Here is a 25,742-nt window from a genome sequence, read left to right on the forward strand (position 1 = left end):
GGACATGTCCCCGTGATCAGCCCATGCTTGTATGCAAGGTTTTGATGGATAACCTTACATACAGCATTATGCCTGGTGATGTACTGCACCGGTGCCATAACAGTACAGCCAGAAATGAGATGGTCCAACGTCTCTAACGCCGAACCACACATTCTGCACTGGTCGTTCTTCACCCGTTCTTTCATGATGAGCTTTTTATAAGCTCGGGTGGCGACCACGCCATCCTGAATGGCACACATGAACCCCTCCGTCTCAGCAAAGAGCTCCCCAGCACACAGCCATCTGTTCGACAGATGCAAATCGACAAATGGCTGCCAAAGACAATTCACGTGTTTACCATGCATTGCCTTCGACTTCCATTCCTCGATCCGCTCTTGGTCCGACTTCACCCCACTCAGAGGATTGAAAGATCGATCCTTCAAGTTAAGTGGAGTCAGTCCACAGTCTGCCTTACAGACAGCCGCATGCGGAACGCTATCAAAAGCCTTGGCATAATCGATATAGCAACTGAAGAGGTTTCTTTGGCCTCTAGTTGCTTGTCCTACAACTACCGAGTTGATAATGAGTTGCTCTTTGCAACCCCTTGACCCAACTCGGCAGCCCTTCTGCTCCTCGGACAGAATGTTATTGGTCTCGAGGTGCGCATTGATCCTTCCACTAATAATGGACGTGATGAATTTGTAGAGGGTTGGTAAGCAAGTGATCGGTCTTGTGTCTGCGGGGTCCTGCACCGTGTCCTTCTTAGGGATAAGGTAGGTAATCCCCGCAGTGAGGAAAGGTGGAAATTCCTCCGGCCGACTCATGACCTCATTTATACTGCGTGCCAACCGACTGTGTACGCTGGTAAATTTCTTATACCAGAAATTCTGCACCCGATCCAGACCTGGGCCCCTCCAGTTCTTCGAGCTGTTTATGGCTCGTCGAACTTCCTCTTCGGTAACATCCGCGAAATTCATGCCAGGTGTATTGACATGGCGGGTGCCTTCGGCGGTGATCCACTCAGCATGCTCAGCATGCTGGGCAGGTAACCCCCAAAGTCCACCCCAATACTCTTTCGCTTCCGTCACCGAGAACTGTATTGTCTGGGCGCTCTGTTGGGATTCGTTGAGAGATCTGAAAAAGCTCCGCTGGTTCCTCGCGTATGTTGCATTCTGGACACGTCTGGAATAACTTTCGCCATACCGCCGTAACCGACTGCATATGACAGAAAGTTTCTGTTTTAGTGTGTCCAGAATTTCAACAACGGGTGTCTCACAGGGGATGGCATAGTTCCGGTAAACCCTCTGCACTTTGTTTCTCACCCATCGGCTGGCATTGCCAGTGCTGATCTGAATCAGTCTAGCAATGTCCTGCCTTAGTGAGTCCCGCCGACGTTCCGGACGAATTTTCCATGGTGGATCTCTTTTGTCACTCAAACCAATAACACGAAAGCGAATCTTCTGACCGTGCAATCTGATAGCCGCAACTGCACCACAATACACAAGTGATTGTAGTTGCAGCAGCGACATATCAGCACACAGTCGAGACGCAATCTCATCATTGATTTGAGATAGAATTCCCGGAGTTGCTGGAGATGCATAGAGCCTGGGAATGCCTGGTCTATGCAAAGGATCCATATCCGAGAATTCCATACACGCTCTTTGGAATTCGTCCCGAACCTCAGCGGAAACCTCAGCTGGACGGTGGAGAAGAGTGCTTCGGCGAGTACTGAACCTGTTGCCTGCAGTGCGGCGTGATGTTGTTGATGCCGCCGCCTCTGCCCCCATCGACTCTCGGTCACCAGTTTCCCCGATGACTTCAAGTCGAACACGTTCCCTGATGGTGGCCGGGATTGTGTCGCTGCGAGTAATAAAGCGGTACTGGTCTGCAACTCGCTGCACAGTCACGTGCGCGAATTGCGGGAAACGCTCGACGAATCTCTGGTGCAACAAGGGACGGTAAGATGTTGTACCCGCCCCCGCCGTTATTTCGTAGTAGGAGCGGATGATGAAGAGGTTCATTTCTTCAGTCCATTTCATCCGCTTCCTACGCGAACCTGCTGAAGTGGTCGCCACAGGTTGTGGCAAAACAGCTGCAGCAGGCGGAGCTGTGCTCCTGGTCGTCGTGGCGCCTAGACGTCGAACCGCCCCACGACTAGCGGTTTCGACGCCGTGCTGTCCATTACGAGAGCCCGACCCAGTCACCAAGTCAGACGACTCCCGCCGGTTATCCGTACCGGACCTTAAATTTCTCCTTCTTCTCATTTTTGGTGGTGCATTTTATCCCTAGCTGCCAGGTGTGTGGATAGCTTCCTTAGCGAGTAATCTGCAAGACTGCAAAGTTCCTGCACTTTCCTCACCTACCCCCTGAGACGCTGCGGTGGCGTACAGCCATTCAGACTGAAGCTATCCATCCCTCCTCCTTTCACAACCGGGCTTGGGACCGGCTTCGGCGGAGTTATTATTATTATTATTACCCGGCTTGGTGACCCCGAGGGTTGCAGAGGCCGCTTTGTGGATCGTGTCTTTCATTTGGTTCCATGCTTCTTTCACATTCGTAATGGTTGGCAATCGTATGAGTGAGACCGTTTCTTCTTTCTTCTCACCAAATCACCATTTAATGCGCGGCGGACCAGTGCCAGTAAAATGTTGGCGTCTTATGAGAATATAGTCGATTTGCGTTTTATTGTCCCCTTTATAAAATGTGGGAAGATGAGACAATCGCTGGATGAACCATGTATTCATAAGTACAAGGTCATGGGTGTCCGCAAAATCGATTATACGCTCGCCACCTTCATTGCGCGCTCCGAACCCCTTTCCCCCATGGCACCTGTTACCGTCTGCCTTTTCACCCACATGACCATTAAGGTCGCCGGCAATGATTATGTAATCGTCAGCAGGCACGTGACAAGTCTTTTCATCAAGAAGTTGCCATAAGGCATCTTTCTCGGCATCAGGACGACCTGTCTGTGGCGCATACGCGGTGAAGAAGTGAATAGTGCGATCAGCTGATATAATGGTGAGCTTCATCAGCCGATCATCAAATCGTTCGACTTCGTTAATGGCATCACGGAAACCCTTTGAGATGGCAATGCCAACACCATATTGAGTGTGTGGGTTACCAAAATAGAGAAGTTTGTAGCCATTTTTACCGCGTTAGCGTTCAATGTTACAGCTTTTGGCACCAGACCATCGGGTTTCTTGCAGAGCGCAGATGTCAATGCACCTTCTCCGAAGGGCTCTTGCGAGTTCCTCGGTCTTTCCAGTTAGGGTACCAACATTTAGCGTGCAGACACGTATTTGTTTTGTTCGTTGTGTGCGGACTAACTTGCTTACGTCCTGACGCCGTCCATGCGTCAAGAACCCTTGCCCATTTCTCGACAGGACCGGGGCCCGTCCTGCCGCGTCGACTGAGGTGGACGCCCTAGCATTTCTCCGAGGCTTGTGACTCAATCCGATCATCATGTTTGTAACGACATTCTATGCATTTTCTTGGTCGACCTGTCGCGAGGCCTGTGACCAAGAGAGATCAGGTAGGATTTAGCATAGTAGAATAACTCCAACTATACTCTATTTATCTCTTTCCCTGATCTCAGCATTTTATTTTTGTTTGACTGAGGATAGTACAGAGTACGTTGCCTCAAACCCTCCTCCTTTACCTGGGCTTGGGACCGGCATACTATGTTAATACTCAAATACTATACGCCTTTAGAAGTACTAGTGTAGCGAACCGCATAATAATTAAATTTCTAGCATTTTCCATATTCCTATTGTTATAATAATTCGGAATAATTCGTTGTGTCACTTTCATTGATGGCGTTAAATTTAAGCCATAGCATCGCATGCCATGGGGGTGGTCAAAGGGTAGTATAGGTCCCAGGGCAAAACGTGGATTGTTACCCCCCCCCCCCCCCTTGGAAATGCCCGCTGAACCAACTACTACCAAACCCTACCTCTACCTCCACGTGATGACGGCTTCCTTAACGAAAAGCTGCAAGCGGAGAAGGATGAAGCCGAGTCGGGACAAATTGTACCAACTGGTCCTCGAGGTTGGGGGTTGGGTAGGGCTCACAACCCTACACGGAGCCAGCAGCTAGCCGATACCTTGTCCCAATACATCCTGGACCGGTTTCCTGAAGAACAGTCACTACACCATATATTATAGTGGCCATCTAGTGATCCATGTGCTTGGAGTAGGTTTCTTGGTCAGCCAAAAAATGAAACCTGCTGTTATCGGCTTTGAAAAGCCGATAACAGCAGGTAAGCGAACGGCTACGCACTCTGCGCTTGTGAGGTAAATTTAGATATATAAGCCTCATTAATGCTCACGCCCCTACAGAGGAGACTGCAGAGTTGAAGACCTTCTACGAGACAGTAGAACGAACCCTCGAAGCCTGCCCCAGGTATGATACCAAAATCATACTTGAGGGTTCTAACAGTTGATCAAACGCCGCCACCTCTCAGCCTTGATGAATGTCAGAACATATAGGGGAGCCAATATAGACTCGGATCACTGGCTCGATGGCATGGAGCAACAACACCACCCAGAATCCCCTCTGACAATCAGGTGAGAATTAACACTGAAGCCATCCAGAACACAGCCTTCCGCAACACCTATAAGAGGGAAATTGATGCCGCAATAACCGCAGTCAACAGAGATCCTGGAGATTAAGCATCAACAAATGCTCTTCGCAATAACCTGACGAACGTTATCATAAATACGGCCACAAACAGACTTGGCCCCAGCCGCAAAGGAGTCGAAACGGTTGGTTCGACAATTAGCTAGCAACGCTACGGTAGAATGCTGCATACTGAGTAATGTTGCATTCTGCAAAGACGCAGGCATGCGCGGAGATTTATCAGGAACTCTGGCGAACGAAGAAGCGACTTCACAGACCGAAAAAGGAAGCCTGGGAGAACCAACAGGTCTGTGAACTCGAAAGGTACAGGGAGCAACTGCACCTGGATGAAGCCTTACACACCTCGATGTTCATCCTGCCGAGGCAAAGAGGGAAATCTGATTTCCGACAAAATGGGCATATTGGAGCGATGGGTTGAGTACTTTGATGAGCTACTGAACAACCAGAACATAGGCGAGTTGAAGATCCCGCCAACTAAAGACGACGGACAAATACTGCCACCACCAAGTATAGAAGAAACAGTCCGTGCAATACATCGGCTAAAAAATCATAAGTCGCCAGGAGCCGATGGAATTACAGCCAAATTAGCCAAATATGGAGGCGACCAGCTACACCAAGTGGTTCATCAACTTGTTCTCAAGGTATGGGACAGCGAATCAATGCCTGGCGATGGGTAACGGGGCATTATCTGTCTCATACATAAAAAGGGAGATATCACACAGTGCAGCAATTATAGAGGTATCACGTTTCTGATTACCATTTATAAGATATTCTCTGCTATCTTGCTAGGCTGGAAGGCTGGCTAAAGAAGAAAATTACCACCATTGCGAGGTTGAAAGAAGTTAAAAATAAGATCAACTTTAAACGATGACAGAATAAGATTTTTGTACAAAAAGATCGAATGAATTGACTAACAAACCGTTCGGTACAATACCAAAGTTCACTTTGCGTAAAAAATATACCAAATAGATACCTACTACAATAGAAGCCTCGACATTTTGGAAACTCGTGGCTACCTGAACAACAATATATTGGTCAACCGTTACAGACGATTGAGGTAAGTATTGAAACCCAAGGCTGCGTAAAGGCGACTTTGCACAACGCTAGTAACTCGTAAGAGTCACTAAAACCGAATACTCACTTTTAGTGTCCACTCTGTGTGTCAAGTGTCCATGTCAGTCGAGTGAATAGAAAACAACCTTTCCCATTGGAACGAGTTGGCTCTCGCACCAACACTTTTCCACACTATACTCGACTGCATGACTTATCAGCCCGACATGACACCGATTACATGATTGAAGTTACACTTATGAGTGGTTGTGTGCTATTGTAGGCGTTTACAGTACAGCTATTTGATAAAATGTCGAAGTGGAGTGAAGATGCTATTTTAATGTAGTGTAGACGCCATTATCCTTGAGAAACACTCCCTCAATAACTCGTGCGAGTTACTAGCGGTTTAAAAAGGTACCTGAAAGTTAAGCAATAACTAAGGGGCTCTTCTTGGAAAGTTAAATGTGAGTTATTCATCTAGCTGTTCGTAAAACAGGGAGCTTTATTTCGAATATATCCCCTAGATAAGAGGAAATCAAAATTTCAAAATCTCCCAGGAAATACGTAGTTTGCGGTTTTTATCTATTTTGCATGAGAAATGTAAAAGCACCCAATTTCAAATAATAATTTATTGTCTTCTTTTGACTCTCGTGACTATATCATTCCACTAAGTATATTTGAATCGACTTGAAATTCATCCGAAAAGTATTTTTAAAAGGACCAAGGCAAACAACATCTATCAAGTCTTCATTCGAAAGAGTAATATCAGTTGAACTTTACATCCTTAAAAAAGTGATTTTTCTTTCAAAGAAATTGTGTATTTTAAGACAAATATTAAAACTATTTACAATTATGTATTTCATATGCGTAACAACATCTCATGATCTGATTCTCAACATTAAGTTATTCAGACGTAGTACATGTTACCAAATGAGAAATCTTTGATTCTATGGTGGCCCTAATGCAGAGTATAATATTAATACCAGAAGGTTACTCGATGATTTTATTGGGCTGCAATTTGCTTCATACGATTAAGAGCACTGCCAGCCTTGAACCATGAAATCTGTTGTTCGTTCATTGTGTGATTCAACTTAATCTTGTCGACTTTGCCGTCCGCATGTTTGATTTCGCAATCGACTGGCTTTCCTGGGGCGATGTTTTTCAAGCCGAGAAGGGAGATTTTATCGGAAGGTTGGATCTGCAATATACATATCACACCCGTTATATTAGTCCCTTAAACACACAAATTAAAATCAAGATATTACCTTATCGTAATCCCCGGGGTTAGCGAAAGTAAGTGGCAGTAGACCTTGTTTCTTCAAGTTCGTTTCGTGGATACGTGCGAAGGATTTAACGATGATAGCTCGGCCGCCCAAATGACGTGGTTCCAAAGCGGCATGTTCGCGAGATGAGCCTTCACCGTAGTTTTCATCGCCGATCGCCACCCATTTAATACCTTTGGCTTTATAATCCCTAGCAACATCGGGTACAGCACCCCATTCACCAGTCGTAGCGTTTCGGATTTTATTCATTTCATTGTTTTCTGCGTTCGTTGCACCAATGAACATATTGTTGGAAATATTATCCAAATGGCCACGATATTTCAACCATGGACCAGCAGCTGAAATGTGATCTGTGGTGCATTTTCCCTTGACTTTGATGAGGATGGTCATATCTGTATGGTCTTTGCCATCCCAAACGTCGAATGGTTCCAAAAGTTGCAAACGTTGGCTTTTAGGATCAACATCTACTTTCACCTTGCTACCGTCCTGCAAACATTTTAATCATAAATAACTCATCATATAACCAAATCGAATATATAGACTTACTGATGGGGGTGCATCATATGTGTCCATGCCAGGATCGAATCCTTTCGATGGCAATTCATCGCCGAATGGAGCCTTCAATTTGAATTGTTTTCCGTCTTTACCAGTCAATGAATCGGTTAATGGATTGAAGTCCAAACGACCGGCAATTGAAAGTGCCGTAACCAATTCCGGGCTAAAGTAAAAAAGAAACCAGAATTTAATAAAAACCATATTTTTTCTTAAATACTAAAATACACCACACCACAAAATAATACATCCAACGTATTTATTGAAATACTTTACTCAAGTGTGGCGCGGCAGGATCTGCAGCATTCGAAATTTATTTCGAATGTTGCGGATGCGGACGGGTAGATGGTTCGAAACTCTCCACTCGCTCATTTTCGGAACGCACCCGGGGAGTGGAGAATCAGCGGCGGAAAAATGCCGTGGGTTGGGACAGTAAGGACCGCATGGAAATAAGTCGGTCTCTTCTGTCCCCAACCGCGGCGGTGAATACAATTGAATTCTTACCAAGTCAGCCTCGCTTACGTTTAAAATATGTTTTAATTTTTGTTTTTATTTCTAAAACGTAAATGTTCAGATAAAGTGAATTAAAATTTATGGATTTTGTTTCTCTCATTTAATTCTTTCATGGATTAAGACTAAAATTTGGAGAAGCTTTATTTGAACATTTACGTTTTAGAAATCCCCGCTCAATTTCTCTACGATCGGGGCAACCCCATATTGATCAAGTATGTCCTTATTTCCGATGCCGTCATGGTGTGTTGCGTCACTGATCCAAAGCAACATCTTTGTCTCGATTACTGCGAGGCGCTGTTCATTGTCTTTGATAGTCGGTCAACATGACACTACGATAAATTTTTGATTTGAGACGATCGTTGATGCGCCGATCATAATGAACGCCTGTTGTAGAACTCTACTTCACCCAGTTACACGCAGTTCACATTGGCTGATATTCGCTCAGTTCTCGGCAGATCGCTGCCACTGACAGTGATAGTGCCTGTTCCATTGTGGTCGGTCACCAGAAATTGTTTTATTCAGATTCAGACCGTGTTGCACGCAGGCGATTGTAAGCGGTGCCAACAGCTTAGAACGAAACTTCTCCTAGCTGTAATGAGTGTATTATCATCAGGCACCAACCTTTGCTTTTAATCGGGAAATGTATACCGTAAAATGTTATGGCTAAAATTCGCAGTACTGCTACTCCCTCAACGATATGTTCGAGGGTGCCCGACTAAGCCTGAAGACGGTCTCTAAAATACCATCCTTCAACAAATGCCTTCCCAGTCTTCCAGAGAAGAAGCGTAATTGCCTTGCAGCTGTGGAACAACTTGGCTGCGATAGTAAAGCAAGTGGAAGGGCCGATAGGCCGAGAACTTTCCTTACTATCAACGTTCCTGAATCGGATATTAAGTCCGGGAAACGAGCTGCCACCTCTACTACGGAATTGCAACCATCACGTTACAAATGTCAGTTTCTAAGGCAGTGGAGGGGAAGCGCAATTCGTCGTCGAATCAATAGGGGGAATCAGGGACTTGGTCTTCCGACATGCTAATCGATTATATGCCGATCAAAATACTAAACTCCGCTCCTTCATGATGATTTCAAAAGACTTCCTTGGCTATCTGTTAATGACGTAGGTCTTGGCGGCACCGCAGCAGCCAAATTAACCATAAAAAATGATCAGAGAGACAAGGAGATGAAAACGAAGTTCACAATGGAATATTCGCTAGAGCAGGATGCAAAACTAACAGTCCGGCATATCTGTTGGGAAAGCTCTAACATCGACGCAAGAAGATCGAGACTATCAGAATATAGTATCTGGCGGGAATTTCAAATCGACTTAAGTAATGAACCCACATTCTTAAATACGGTCAGATTGGAGTCGGTCGTTTCATTACAGAACTCGCGGTAGACGGATGAAGCGACGCACAAAAAAGAACTGAGCCCCCTGAGAGATGCATGAAATCCATTGCCGGGATTGGAAAGACAAGCTAAATGATCACAAATAGTATGGGAGAAGCTTTGGAAGAGAGCTGGCCAGCCACTCAATACACCAAAGAAGGGACACACCATGGTGGAACTCGGATTTGATGAAGCACAGGAGAATGGCAAGGACAATTCTCAACCGAGCTGTGAAACCATATTAAGCTGTTGGGTACAATCGGCACAAAGAGACTAAGAGAGCCCTAAAGCTAAAGCTAAAAAGCATCATATAGACGTTTATGCAAAAAGACTAAATTCGCTAGAAGCGACCTCAAAGTTGAAGCGGGTTCTTGTGAAAGAACGTAGCCAGCAACTGAAAAACCTACATTTACAAAGTGGAGGTAAACAGAAAGCCATGAAGAAATAGCAAACCATATGGTTGAAGTGCACTTCCCAAGCAGCATCCAAAATTTCAGCTCAGGGCCGACAACCGCATAAAGCTCTCAACCAAAAGGCTGGACTTGGAATTACCTGTTGGCACGATGTAAAGATTATATTTATCCCTAAACCAGAGAATCCATACGCGGACGCAAAAAGTTTTCAACCAGTCAGTCTACTCACAGGACCGGGAAGGTTAGGAGATCAGTTCGTAAGAGATACATAGATCTCTGGGAGACCACTTTACTGTAAGAAACATGCCTGACATAAATACAAATCCACGGAAACATCCCTCCATGAGCTCACGACAAAAATGGAGAAGGTGATATCCGAAAAGGAAAACGATTTAGGCGCATTCATGGACATCAATGGTATCTTTAATTAACCCTCATTCGCAGCGATTTGTGACGTGGCAAGAAAAGGTGATATGAATCCACTATTAATCAGTTAAATACTTCACATGCTGGAGTAGAGAAAAATCTGCATATTGGTCAGACGGAAATCTATTCAGGCAGGATGTCTTAGGGGCTGCTCATAGGAAAGGGAACTCGCTCCTCTATTCTTCTAGAGGGTACAAAGGTTTTTGCGTAAGCATTTGTGCACACCTTATTAGGGGACTTTCACCACAACGACCTGCTGACCGGGACTGAACTTTACTAACAACAGGAACTTGCTGGCGCAGATTCAAAAGCCCGGTTGCCTAAGTTTTGCCGGAACAATGAGTACTACGCTGGTGCAGCACTCGAAGCTATTCTAAATCGATTCTAATCCACACAGATAACATTGGCGCGTGGAAAGGCGACCAATCATATGTGACTCTGGAAGTTTTTAGATTGGCTTTGAAAAATCTTTCCATTGTAATCACCATAAGAGAAAGATGGTTCATAAATGGCTCCAAGTATTTTGGGATTACAGATTTAATACTGTTCACCGACGGGTCATGGAGGATGATCCGGGTTCAGGGATATCCTCGAAAAACCCAATTATACAACTGGTTCGACCTCTCGGAAAAATGACAACAATATTTCAGGCAGAGGTATGTCATTTCGTTGGCAGCAGAAGAAATGGCGGGGTCACACCATTCGAATCTACTCCGTCAGCTGGGCAGCGTTATCAGCACTAAATAGCAACAACATATAGCCAGTTGGTGTGAAATTGTCACCAGTTCCTGCTGAAACTTGGGAGACTGAACGAAACATTCGAAATGACTGAATCCACAATGGTGGGAACAGAGCCAGCATTTGGGATCCAGCCACCCATTGTCAGGCCTGTTCTCAAGAGTAAAATTGCAAGAATTCGTGCAGCCGGATGGAGAAATGCGAATTCCTCCCAGGAAACGAGAATGTTTGAGAAAGAATGCATATAACCAATGTAAGAAAAAAGGCGATGCGGCTCTTATTTCAAATGTAATTGCCTCTCCTAATCAGATTCCTGGCGACGATAACTCGATAAAGTATTCTTCAATGAAGAATCTGCCCATTCTTTGCCTCTGGAATCCCCTCATAATCGCAAAAGCCTGCAAACGACGCTGGCGGAATACCATTGAATAGACAAATTTAAAAGACAGTACATTGGGCTTAACAAAATCCCTGAGCGTTTGGAGCTGCGGCTTCTCCACCAAACCAACGTTAACCAAAATTACGAGGACAGCACCATCCAGATTGACCTTGAAAACTAAGTACACTTTTTCAACGTCGCATTGTAAATGCGGGATCAAATTTGACAGCTTCCAGTAACGAAATCAATGCGAATTTGGTACCCGCATTGATTTCACTTAAAATTATCAAATAAACGATTGGCCAAAGTAGGATTATTGAAAGATATAAAATATTGGCCCTGGATTTGGAAAGAGAGACAAGTAGAGTTGTTCTGAAAATAAATATCAATAAAACCAACGTTTTCAATCTGACGAACCATCAGACTCTCCCTATCTGCATTAATGAGCAGAACATCGAAGGGGTCGATCAATTTATATACCTACGAAACGTGGCTTCTGCCATCGGTGGCAACGAACTGGATGTTACCCGAAGCATTAACAGCGCTAGATCCGCTTTCACTGCCTTGTCTAAAATCTAGAAATGCAGTCATCTCAACACTAAGGTCAAATTCAACTGTTCTGTGCTAGTGTTCTTTCTGGGTTGCTATATGGGAGTAGTACATGGAAAGTGACCGCCACTATCATCCTGAAGCTTCAAGTCTTTGTACGTATCATCGAAGTATGCTGGGCTGATACTATTTCAAACGAAGAACTTGATCGGCGCACAGGCCTGTCACCCAGACGCAATGTGATCGGATGATGGAAGTGGCAGTGAATAGGTCATACATTAAGGAGTGGCAACAATTACATTGTTACCTACATTATGCAATGGAATCCACACTCGAAAGATTACCGACGGGTGGGTCACCCTAAGGGCACTCGGCGCAAAGCAGTAAGGAAGGAGTGCAGACGTCTCAGGAAATCGTGGGGTGAGCTGAAATGAATTTTGAGGTAACCGCGAACGATGTCCCGTAGTTGTTGACGCGCTCTACCCCACCAAGGGTTAAATGGCAACAATATATATAAAATGTTGCGTTAACTGATCAACACAAAGCTCATAAATTAGAATTTGCTCGTAACAAATCACGTACAAAATTTTTAAATGTGCATAACTGATTTCAATTTCGGAGGTAGAATCTAGTTGGGTTGTGTTCGCTTTTATTATACACGGCAAAGTTCGACTAGCTTTCACCATTGACTCGAATGGACAAATAGACATACCAAAACCTTATTGCTGATTGCTCGCTTCCATTTCTAGGGGAACAGAGTATTGCCTTGCAGCAGTATAATAACATCATCTGTTTATCCAATGCTATTGACCGTTGGTTTCAAGCTGCTCGGCTTCCTTTTTTAGTTTGCCTAGCATTGTTGTCGGAATCTAATGTTATTGAAAATATATGTACAGTCTTTGTTGGATGAGTGGCGGCACTTCGGAGGCGCGAACCTAGGCGCCATTATGAATTCACCTCCGCCGCTGCATTCAATGGCCGCAGAAACAGATGACGGACTAATATGAAACCGGGATGAGAACAATGACATTTGCAAACTTTCTCATGATGACTCTAGTCACTCAAAAAGTGATAACAGTAATGTGTATTAAACTAATTTGCAGTCATTTAGTTTTAAATACAAAATTTCAAATAAATAGAACTGAATTCTAGTTTTGCGTCATAGTATATCTTTCCTCTAGTAAACAACAAGCCGTCCATGTCCTACAGATATCACTCAAACGGTCATGAAAGGAACTTCCTGAAAATCCACTGAAGAAGAGGAGATTGGGATCCTCAGAGCACCGTAGAAAAACTTACTTCAGGAAATAAATAATTAGGGATGCAGCATAAATCAGCGTCGCAACTTAGAGAAAGGAAATTTAGTACATGAAACTTCATATGCGGAAAACGATACATGTGTACACGGCTATTATCTTCAAAACCAAACGACAAACTTAAAATTTCATTCATTTCAACTACAATTGCTTAGGATGCTTCACCAGTTGATTCGTTCAATAAATTACCACCTGTTCCAGGCAATTAACCCAAAATAAGGGTTTTACCAATTACGAAATTGTCCCTAGTACCTCCAATAAAATATTTCATTGATAATAAAACAATAACAATTCCAATAGGGTGGACGTATAAATTTGTGGAGCGAATATTATCTCTAACTTGTTGATTTCGCTAAACAAAAGTTGTACAATTTGAAAAAAAATAACGGCGACTTCCATTGAAAATTAGAAATATTTTTTTTTATATTTGGAAGAAGCAACGTTGTTTGGGTAGGTCTTTATCTATTTCAGCCATGCGTCGCTAACGTAACCATACCACTTACTACTGAGCTATTCAAACATTATAAATTATAGAAACGGACATTACCCACTCATAATCAGTGACCCTCAAGTGAGAACACCAATTTAACTTGCGATAACTGATATTGCATTGGTTGTTTAATTTCGTAACACATCACGAGGGAAATGTAAATATAACAACACAAAGACTAAACATATGTACTACGCGAAAATGAGTGAATTTTGTTTACTTAACGCGCAATCTAAGGTTGTTTTAAATTTATATCGTGGAAAATTATTTTTACGTAATTGAAATTATGAATAGTCGAAAATTTAAATTATTCCGGGTAATATATGAAGTCATTACAATTTCACAATAAATTTATTACTTAAGCGGCTAACTTACCTGGTAACGAAGGCATGAGTAGCAGGATTAGCATCATTTCTTCCAGTAAAGTTACGATTGTAAGAGGTAACAATGGTGTTCTTCTCTCCCTTTTTCACATCCTTACGATCCCATTGACCAATGCATGGACCACAAGCATTTGCCAATACCGTGGCTCCGAAATTCCTGAATGTTTCAGCAATGCCGTCACGTTCAATAGTTGCACGAACTTGTTCTGATCCGGGGGTAACGTTGAATGGAATTTTCGACTTAATTCCATGCGACATGGCATCCTTTGCAATACTTGCGCAGCGACCCATATCTTCATAAGAGGAATTGGTGCATGATCCAATAAGGCCAACCTTGATGTCGATAGGGTAACCATTCTTCTTTGCATTTGCGCCTAATTTACTAATGGGATGGGCCAAATCGGGAGTGAATGGACCGTTCACATGGGGTTCTAGTTTGTTCAAGTCGATTTCAATGATTTGGTCATATTCACATTTGGCATCAGCAGTGAAAAGTTTGTCTTTGTATTTGTTGGCTTCTGCTGCAATGTCATCTCGCCTGGTGGATTTCAAGTAATCAGACATGCGGCTGTTGTAAGGGAAGATTGAAGTGGTGGCACCAATTTCAGCTCCCATGTTGCAAATGGTAGCCATACCCGTGCATGAAATTGAGTTTACGCCCTCTCCATGGTACTCGATGATAGCTCCAGTACCTCCTTTGACGGTGAGAATATCAGCAACTTTCAAAATAATATCTTTTGGAGAAGTCCAGCCGCTAATCTTGCCAGTCAAATGAACCCCAATAACTTTGGGGCACTTCAATTCCCATGGGATATTGGCCATTACATCAACAGCATCAGCACCACCGACACCAATGCACAGACATCCCAAACCGCCTCCATTTGGAGTGTGCGAGTCAGTACCAATCATCAAAAGTCCGGGGAAGGCATAATTCTCAAGCAAAATTTGATGGATGATACCGCTTCCTGGTTTCCAGAATCCAAGACCGTATTTAGCGCAAGCTGATGCCAAAAATTTGTACACTTCCTCGTTCAAGTTCTTAGCCCTTTTCAAATCTTTCTCGCCACCAATTTGAGCTTCGATCAAGTGATCGCAATGTACAGTTGATGGTACAGCAACTTTTTTCAAGCCGGACGAGATGAATTGAAGTAAAGCCATTTGTGCGGTGGCATCTTGCATGGCAACGCGATCAGGACGAAGTCTCAAATATGAAGTTCCACGGGAAATATCTTGTTCATGGGGTTCATCAAGATGTGAGTACAAAACCTTTTCGGAAAGGGTCAATGGACGACCAAGGCGTTTCTTTACAATTTCCAAATTGGCAACAAGTTTTTCGTATGGAAGCACAGCGTCCTTGTCGAATTTCGACATGGCCACCTTGGATGCAACCACACAGGATGCATGGAAATGACGATTTTGAAGGTCAACTGCATATCGGCCGGCATTACGGACCTGGAATAATACGGACAAGTTAGTAAATATTGGCTGATGATAAGATTATGTGTAAGAGGAGAATGTGTAATTATTTATTAAGATTTCACAATTGCTGTGGAAATTTACCGTTATGTTTAAATAAGATTGGTGAATTTGCTACTAGCTGAATCAGGGACAATAAATATCAAATAAGCATACACCAACTTGCACTTTATGAGAGTAACTTTAAAATAGATTAAAGGAGGTTGCAGGGATGACGCAGCTAACATATGGCCATTGGAAAATTGCTAAAATACCTAAATGAAACAGGCAGTATTTCAGTGGCCATATGTTTGCTGCGTGATCTTCGCAACTTCCTAAATATTTGGAAACCAGGCTTTTTAAGGTTTTGTTTTGTGTGAAAACCTTATTAAAATCGGTTTACTGTCTGTCTGTCTGCCACGCGCATTTTGCTCAGAAACTTATACCGATTGACACCGAATTCGGTGGAAAGGTGGTAACTGGGAACACTCATCCATACAATGAGTTACATCATTCTACGTGGAATTTAAGGGTGGATTTCCATACATGCAAAAGAGGGATGTACAATATTTTTCACCCAATAGTCATGTGGGGTATCAAATGAAAGGTCTCGATTGGTACTTTCCAAATCTGGTCTCAATTTTGACATTTACTGCACAATGGCGAAGTCTGGGGTTGAAAAGTGATCATTTCTTTTGCGGGCCATTCTCAGAATCCACCCAGTCTAAAAATATGAGAAAAAACTCGAAGGTGCCACCATACGGTGCCTAGGCTGCAAAACCCCCTTTAAATTCATCCTACAATCACTATGCATCAATATAGGCTATGGCATAAAGCATGATCCTACCAAGTTTGGTGCAAATAGCATTATTACTGACAAAGTTATAATCTGTCAAAATTGCCGCTTCAGTAAAGAAATTATGCTAGGACGATTTTCTTTCCCGCACCTACTGAACTGCGTGATCTTGGAACCACCACCTTTAGACGAAATTTAGCAAACGGGGTTGCAAAATACATTTAACAATGATATAAATACAAGACAATGCTCAAGTAGTAACTGAGCACGTCAGCTCTTGAGTAGCTAACAATCACCCTCAACCTCTCGATGTCGTCTCAAATCATGCCCGAAATTTGAGAAAAAGAAAATACCATTCCGATTTTAAGCTCGGCAAGGAAAGCAATACTAGACAAATCTTATCGACCAATCACCTTATCATCGCCTACTATCAAGGTCTCCCCAACGAGACTCCATCCGATATTTATAATCTTTACTAACCTTGGCAAATATGACACTTCTTCCGGAGGAGATACACTACTGCGATGACTTAATGAAATTCACAATGGAATTAACCAACCGTGTCCTTGTCTCTGAACAACTTTGGTGGACCTTGACCTATCAAATGCTTTTGGATACGATCAATCACACACAACTCTTGAATGACATCAGCAGTACACCGCCCCCAAATTGAATAATCAGATTAATGGCCAATTATTTGACTGGCCAACAATCCTTCGCAGAGTTTATATGTATAAGACCAATCCAAGATTCGTAGTGTAGCGAACCTTCATAATTCACTTGTTGCATGTGTCAAAAATACTTTGCCGCTTTCTACTGATTCAAGGAACATGAAAGCCATATATAATCATTATCGAAATCACAGTGCCATAATTTGAACCTGGAATAATCTGAACCTTCGATAATTCCAACTAAATAAGTTTTGTATTATATATTCTGGATTGTCTCATAGTGAGTTTTCGATAACATCAACTTCGCAAGAAATGCGTTTGTTTTATCTGCACAAAGTTATTCAATTTAGCTTTATATGTGATTCGCGCGTGGTTTTACAAGTAATAGTGCCTGGAAATTTCCATATAGATAAAAGATAAAGTTGCTATAATTAATCAAATTGGAATTTGACTAAGTGGGAAAACGCAAGCGGAGTTAATAAATATACTATCAGTCAAATAAAATGAAAGGATCGAAGAATGATGGACCCCACAAGAGAATTGCGAAACTGAGGGCATAGGAGAATTTAATGAAAACATGCTCGTTCACTTTAAAGAAATCAACGCTCTCGGTCGGAAAACCAGTAAGAAGTCCATGACATTTATGGTATGCACTAACGCTTCTAGCAAACATAAGCTCAAAAGGTTTATTGGTAACAGCTCTATTGTTTGTTTTTCGTGTCGAACTTTTTGGCTGTCCTCAGTCGTTACAATCTTGTAAGCACTAGGGAAGAGAACAACTGGCTCCCGAAATACAGACATCTGCGATTAAATACATTAGGGTTGTCCCTAATTAAAAAACAATCTGTTGTTTTATGCAGCTCGATTGTTGCTTGACGACGTCTCATCTCATCCAAATCCCATGGCCCCACTATTATATTTTTTGCCACACAATTGTATGGCACCAATCCAACCATTGGACCAAGACGCAATTAATTTGTATTCAACCGACTCATCCGACACTGCCTCGCCTCCGCCCTGGGAGCAGCGTGGTTACTAGATGTTGTTCGCTCTCTTATATTAATTCGTAAACCCCTCATGGGTGCGAACTCTATTCGAAAGAAAATACTGCCTAGAAATTTCGACCTAAGTTAGCCGAAATGTGTAAAACAAAATTTTTAATTCTAATAAGGTCTTGTTTCACACAAAACCTTAAAAAGCCTGGGGAGAAGTTGGTTCTTCAGGAATGAATTTTAATATTTCACTCGAATGTCAATTATTCTCGTTAGTTATGACACCAGCATGTTATTTGCATGGCTTTAGAAGCAGTAAATTCGCGCGAAATTGCTAAGTTTGAATTACTTACTTTCCATAATGTGTATTCCTAGGATGAACTTAAAGGACGGTAATATACTATTACTAAGTTTATTTTAGCAGATATCAGAATGGCGCATATTTTGAGGCCTAGATTTCATCTAAGCGGAACACCCTATTTTTTCGGATTTTTGGATGATTTCCGAAAATGGGTCCTGTCTCACTTTAAGTGTGTACATTTTGACTCCGTACTCGCCCACTAATTCACGTCAAAACTAATATCAAATTCGGAAAGTACTAATTAAGACCTTTCATTGCTACCCCAACTATATTCGATGAAAAAAAATTTTAAATCCCCCTTTACATGTATGAGGAGCCACCCTTTAAACTGCACGCAAATTTACTTCATTCACTGTTTGCGTGGGATTTGATGGTTCCCATACGTCCACCAAATTTCGTTCCGATCGATATAGCCGTTTTGGAGAAAAGTGTGACAGAAAGACAGACAGTGAATTGATTTTAATAAACTTCTGTTTTACACAAAACCTTAAAAATGTGAAAGTGAACATTAAGCAAATCGCTCAGTTCTGGACAGGTTACTGCCATTGAGAACTGAACGATTTAAATGTCGCGAGTCAACCCTATCAGCCAATGGAAAACTGCATTACGCTCCCCACATAGAGAAACACAAAACCTTTTATACCTGAAGCGCCAAGCTTCCGGTTTCCCGATTTATTATGTATTCAATAGCGAATTCCATTTTTTACTTCGGTTTATGTCGGCTATGTATGGCTTTCTACGCGGTCCACGGCAATCATAATCGGCTTTTTTCAATATTTTTCGTATGGTATCTTCATGAATGTCTTTGCTGAAGGATTCCCTTATATCCTCGCTAATTTTAGAAGCCGTAATTTTTGGATTGAACAAAATTAATCACTTCTCCCGTTCGGTCAACTTAAATAGACGGACTGTCCGTGACTTGGACAAAATAGAACCGGTGGATTGAAAGTTTTTAATAACTTACTGTATGGAAGAGTGGTTTCTGCCAATCGTTTTCGAAATGTTACGTAGTTTCCTTCACTGCGTAATTTTAGGATCAATCCTCGCTCATCACCACCAATTTCTTTTGTCTTAGGACCCATCAGGATTTGCAATTCGGAACAAACTATCACCGAGTCAAATCATGCGTGAATATGTACGAATACTTTTTCTAGTAGCAAAGCCTTACCCGGCTACATTTTTCCGCTGAAGCGGAAAACATACCAAAAGTAAACATTCCTAAAAATCGGTGGTACTAGATAAGTAAACAAAATTATTTTTTTTTAATTAACTTTAAAATTGAACCTTCAAGTGTACAGAGTTATTCTGGCAAGTATATATGCGAAGATATCCTTTGAAAAATATTTCCGAAGGTATTGGAATGGAATTATTGAATTTAGTGCAGGTAAAAATGATAAGACACCCCATGTTTTCCATAAAATCTTAAAATAATAAAACAATTCCAAGGTGTGCATACATCCGAGATAACGGCGCCGAATTATATTCTCCTGAGTAATTAGCTGAGGGATTCCCTGAAAACATGGAATAATGGAAGAAATTCGAATTTCAGGTAAGTAAAAGACAGCAAGGAAAAATCATTCTCTGGTCATTCGAGTGTGAACATTTGATAATGGATAGAGGAAAGCGGTTGACTACGCGGAATCAAAAAGTATACAAACATTACATGCCGAAGGTAAGCCTATAGCGGAAATTGTTCGGATTATGAAGCGCAGCAAATGTGCTGCCCGTAGTGTTATTCGGGATCCCGAAAATAATGAGAAGAAAATTTCTACAGAGCGACCAAGAGCGGTAAGTCCTCGGTCTGAACGGAGGATTATTAGATTAGCATCCAATTCTACGCTAACCGCACGACAAATCGCGGGCAAGGCAGGCGTTGACACTGCCATTAGAAATGTCCGAAACATCGCACGAGCAAAGCATCTTAAGCGCCGACGGTTTCAGCTATTATTTCCATGACTTAAGGAAGGAAGAGAGAGTGTTAAGCAAAAGACAGTTTGGATACAATGGGCGGTCAACTATTCGGTTTTTAAGTGGAAAAATAGACAGCTCCCGATATGTGCAAACGATACGTGAAGAATTTAGCGACAATTTGGGAGCAATCGCGGATCAGCCTTTCATTTTCCAACAAGATAATGCTACGATTCATAGTGCAATGGTCGTTAAGCAGTATTTTCAGCAGCAACACACTGATGTCCTCGATTTTCCAGCGAGGTCTTCTGACTTAAATATAATCGAGAATTATTGGGGGCAGCTGACCCGAATCGTTTATGCTGAATCAAAGCAATTTAAAGACGTAAACGAATTAAAAAACGCTATTATTTCTACGTGGGGCCAAATTTGAAGGAAATATATCAGAAAATTGTTTAATAGTTTACCTAAAAGAATGGTAGAAATTATAAAAAAGAAAGGAGGCTCAATAAAATATTAAAATATCATAAAAACTTGAGTTTCATTCTAAAATGTCTAAATATAAGGTGTCCTATCTTTTTTACCTACCTGAAATCCGACTTTCTTTAATTACTGGATGTGTTATACGGGAAAACCCCAGGTAATTACTCAGGAGAATGCAATTACGTCGTTATTTGAGATGCATACACAGCTTCTTTGAATTGTTTTATTATTTTAAGATTTCTTGGAAAACATGGGATGTTTTATCATTTTTACCGCCACTGTAGACCAGCTAAGAGTATCACGCGATCACAATAAATCCAAAGCACTTGATGGCATGTTGCTCGTACCATTTGTAACTAATGTTTGAACGAAATTTTACTAAATGTATGGGAAGTGAAATTTCACAACGTAACATTGCGCATCGCACCCTTGCGCAATTTGTTTGATAGTGTACGGACCATAAGATTCCCTGGACAAAACGTCTGGATTGTGCTATCACTACTTCCTCACTTGAGCCACTGCATTCATTATTTGGCACATGGCATTTTCTGTAAGATAGTCAAAAATACAACATCATCATCAACGGCGCAACAACCGGTATCCGATCTAGGCCTGCCTTAATAAGGAACTCAAGACATCCCGGTTTTGCGCAGAGATCCACCAATTCGATATCCCTAAAAGCTGTCTGGCGTCCTGACCTACGCCATCGCTCCAACTTAGGCAGGGTCTGCCTCGTCTTCTTTTTCTACCATAGATATTGCCCTTATAGACTTTCCGGGCTGGATCATCCTCATCCATACGGATTAAGTGACCCGACCACCGTAACCTATTGAGCCGGATTTTATTCACAACCTGACGATCATGGTATCGCTCATAGATTTCGTCATTGTGTAGGCTACGAAATCGTCCATCCTCATGTAGGGGGCCAAAAATTCTTCGGAGGATTCTTCCCTCGAACGCAATTCTTCTTGCTAAGAACCCAAGTCTCCGAGGAATACACGAGGACTGGCAAGATCATTGTCTTGTACAGTAAGAGCTTTGACCCCATGGTGAGACGTTTCGAGCGGAACAGTTTTTGTAAGCTGAAATAGGCCCTGTTGGCTGACAACAACCGTGCGCAGATTTCATCATCGTAGCTGTTATCGGTTGTGATTTTCGACCCCAGATAGGAGAAATTATCAACGGCCTGAAAGTTGTATGCCCCTATCTTTATTCTTCCCTTTTGACCAGTGTGGTTTGATGTTGGTTGATTCGTCTTCGGTGCTGACGTTGCCACCATATACTTTGTCTTGTCTTCTTTGATGTGCAGCCCAATATCTCGCCTAATCGCCGCCTGCTCGATCTGGATGAAGGCAGTTTGTACGTCTCCGGTGGTTCTTCCCATGATGTCGATATCGTCAGCATAGGCCAGTAGTTGAGTGGACTTAAAGAGGATCGTACCCCTTGCATTTACCTCAGCATCGCGGATCACTTTATCCAGGGCCAGGTTAAAGAGGACGCATGATAGGACATCCCCTTGTCGTAGACCGTTGACATCCCAAACGCTGTTGATGTCGAATGGTCTTGGCAGTAATCCTACTGCTTTTATCTGGCCTCGCACATTGGTCAGGGTCAGCCAAGTAAGTCTTATCAATTTCGTCGGGATACCGAATTCTCTCATGGCCGTGTACAGTTTTACCCTGGCTATGCTATCATAGGCGGCTTTAAAGTCAATGAATAGATGGTGCAAAAATACAACAGATGTTTCCAAATGACTTCATTTGGAGTCGACATTATCAAAGAATCGCGGATTCATTCCAACATCAAGGTAATTTTTTTTTGATAGAGTAAACGTTTATTTACTTTTAGAGATCATAAATCCGTTATTCTTGGATACGACGGACGAACTTACAGATCTAAGACCAAATTCACCACCAACTTGAATCATTGCAACTTGGTCGACGGTTAAGACAGCAGTGAAAAGAACAATTCTGCAAGATCTGCAACAACTACTATTTCAAAACTACGTTGGATCGCATACCATGTGATGACTACAAAAAAGAAAATTTAATTAAGCAAATAAGTTATCATTCATTGGTTTTGAGTCGGTACGAAGTTCGACTCGTTCAATTCAAAATGGAAACTAGCTCGGCGACAACAACGCTTTGTTTATTAATGAAAATCAGAAGAAAAAGTATTGAGATCCTTGTTATTTTTCGTATTCCGCTGCTTCAGCTTTTGTTTTTTTTTTACATCGTAAACCAACTATACAAGCTTAGGAGCGGTCCACTATGCAAACAGGTGTCAGATAGAAAATCTATCTAAATTTTTATTAGGCATTAAACGACCTTTAGTAGCTAAGGTTCTTGCTTACAAGCAATGCAATTCCCAGTTTTTTTATGTCGACCCCCTTCAAGATTGGCTATGAAAATGGAAAATAACCAACAAACTCTTAATTGGAAATGTTTATTTGCGAGGAAATCCCCTCTCTTCCTGGAATCCAAATTGCCACTTCTTCATAACATAAACTAATTCCAGAATGCAATATATTTCAAAGAGAGTAATCGCGATCTTACTGATGCATCGCTTCTGCGATTTGCTCTGCTAGCGACCAATTTTCCCACAGTCGCTTTTGTTACGTAAAGCACTAATTAATCCTTTGCATAGTGTGAAGCTGATAACGAGACCCAGACACATTTCGACGAAACAAGCACGTCAACTGCGTGGCACTCGTGATCTGGTTCTCGACTGTCACCCGCGCTGCATGCAGAGTCAACCGTACAGATCGGCTACCATTTTGCCGGTTCTGTGTTCCTTCCCTGGCGCAAAATAGAAAACAAGGGCCCCCTCAGACCAACCTTGACATCGGTCTGAACTCAGAGGTACAGTTCGCCCAATTGCATACACCGACACTTTCGAATTCTGGGTTATTTTTAGCCCGAAAAGAATTCTTTCGCCGAACGGAAAAAACTCACTTGGCTGCACCATATCCGAGGCGCAGATGTCAAGAGTACACATATCTTCGGCGAGTGTTAGATAACAGCCGATTTGAGGTTACCACTTATCTTATTGGAAAATACCGAAGCTTACCACCTTTCACTACTCCGGCCGGCCGGAAAGTAGCATGCACTTTGCCTGGACCGTTTATTCGCTCCAAAATGCTCGCAAATCTTGACATAGTGTGGATACGTTACCTGGCCGTGGAGCAATCTCATGGAAGCCGCCATCCTGGGTAAATTGCTTTTCCTTGGTTATTCCTTCGAATCCACTTTATTCCACACTCGAGGAGGCTCGTAACGGATGCTGTTATCACTGGAAATGACACTTACGACGGTAACTCGACTCAGAAAAAAACTGACGGAGCGATCGAATCTTCAGCCTTCTCAGCTGGAAGATTTTTGGGTTTCTGAATCTTCGTTAGTGTTACACAATCAACCCCAACCGACGATGGTGGGCCCTATCTAATGCAAAGACGCGACATCTATTATCCAGTATTTGAAGCGATTGATTGCAAATCGGGCTGCCAAGTCTCGTAATTTCAATTTAGAACTGAAATTTAAAAATTAGCAGCAATTCACTTCTAAAGATTTTCAAAAGGTTTTTTTAGATAATAATATTTTACTAAATATTCAAAAATCTGAACCCATTCATTAATGTCATAAATAAATTAAACTGAAATTGACGTTTCGAAACGCCTATTCTGTTAAGGGTAAATCGCACCGCGTCCTTCTTTAATGATGCCCGAAACACATATTACAATAATCATTTAAAAATCAGATTCAGATTTATTTATTGAGGGAAGAAAAGAAATACAAGAAATACGGTACAAAAAAATAATAACTTAAAAGCTCAAGCGTGAGTATGTAACGCTAACCTACGGAAATATCCGGCCTAGTCGGTTACATGGTATAAAGTGGAAAGGCCAAAGTCAATGCTCATTTGGTATAGCATGTGATTAACCTAAGAATAATTTATAACTTACAACTAAACAAACAGATAACACAAAACAACACAAAATAGTACTCCGTACTGAAAAACGAGAAAATGGAGTTTTTAGGCACCGGTGGACAGGATTGAGTGACTGATTTGGAGTAAAGCGCAGCCCTTTCTCGATAATGATGGCAAACTGAGAAAGGGCTACCTTTTACTCGATTTGGACCTGCGCAAGGACAGTGGCCAAGGCGGGAGGAATGAAGAGAATTGTGAGATTGCGGGGCATGTATTATGGAGCCTAATTAGTAGAAGAGGGACCTTAATTTAGGGGGGAAGTTAATGATTGTAGATATCACATATTGTAAAGGCTAATTAATGTCGATCGACTTAATTTAGACTGGGTCAAGAAAAATAATTAAATATGATAGGGGATGAAGAACGAAAGGGAGGCGTGATGGTAGATGGGAGAATTACTGTCCAAGAGGAGAGCCAGCCCTGACACGTAGTACCTCTGCTCGCGTAACGAGGCACTGCACTTAGCGACATTTTTTATCGGTAGGTTAGGGTGGGACAGTCAGGTCATACAGGAGAGAATTTCTATGAAATTTTAGATTTGGCCTTTTGTATTTGGCCGTGCATTTCCTGAGTGTCGTCCTTTCGAAGCGTTGGAGGGTTTCTGCTACGTTAGATGACATGGTACCCCATGCTGGGAAACCATAGGTCAGGATTGGACGCCTGAGTTGCCGTTGGGGATAAGTTTGCGGAAGGGGGGTGAATATCGTAGAGGAAGATGTTAAAAAGTTTGGGGCCTAGAATAGATCCCTGAGGGACTCGTGAATTTACCGAGATGTTGATGGAGCGAAGTCCATCGAAGCGCATATAGCTGGTTCTGTTAGAGATGAAGTCTCCGGGGATTCTGAATAAGGGAAAGGAACAATTGGAGCTTGTGTCTTTGAGACCGCCCGAGCACCCCTTGTTAGCGATAGGTATAAGGTGGGCTGATTTCCATGATACCGGAAAGTATCCGCTGTTAAAGCAGTTGTTGAAGAGGATAGCGAGACGTTTACT

The 25,742-nt window shown here is 42.3% G+C and overlaps 1 protein-coding gene across 1 annotated transcript; it reads right to left on the reverse strand.

Annotated features, from left to right (window-relative positions):
• Positions 1 to 6,282: 6,282 nt before the first annotated feature.
• LOC119648529 (probable aconitate hydratase, mitochondrial) lies at positions 6,283 to 24,169 on the reverse strand. Its single transcript, XM_038050299.1, has 5 exons — positions 23,936 to 24,169; positions 14,089 to 15,548; positions 7,498 to 7,669; positions 6,934 to 7,437; positions 6,283 to 6,866 (listed from the first exon to the last, which is right to left on the reverse strand). The coding sequence occupies exons 1-5, from the start codon at positions 23,966 to 23,968 to the stop codon at positions 6,672 to 6,674; spliced, it is 2,364 nt and encodes a 787-aa protein (XP_037906227.1). The 5' UTR covers positions 23,969 to 24,169; the 3' UTR covers positions 6,283 to 6,671.
• Between the last annotated feature and the right edge of the window lie 1,573 nt (positions 24,170 to 25,742).

Source organism: Hermetia illucens, chromosome 1 (genome assembly GCF_905115235.1).
Source record: "Hermetia illucens chromosome 1, iHerIll2.2.curated.20191125, whole genome shotgun sequence".
Classification (NCBI taxonomy): Eukaryota; Metazoa; Arthropoda; class Insecta; order Diptera; family Stratiomyidae; genus Hermetia; species Hermetia illucens.

Bases quoted from the DNA above. Each gene is read 5' to 3' on its own strand.
- LOC119648529 (XM_038050299.1), bottom strand. From the start codon at position 23,968: ATGGCGGCTTCCATGAGATTGCTCCACGGCCAG. The intron at 15,549-23,935 runs GTAACGTATCCA...GTATTATTCCAG, and splicing joins TGAGATTGCTCCACGGCCAG to GTCCGTAATGCCGGCCGATA. The intron at 7,438-7,497 runs GTAAGTCTATAT...AAATGTTTGCAG, and splicing joins CATATGATGCACCCCCATCA to GACGGTAGCAAGGTGAAAGT.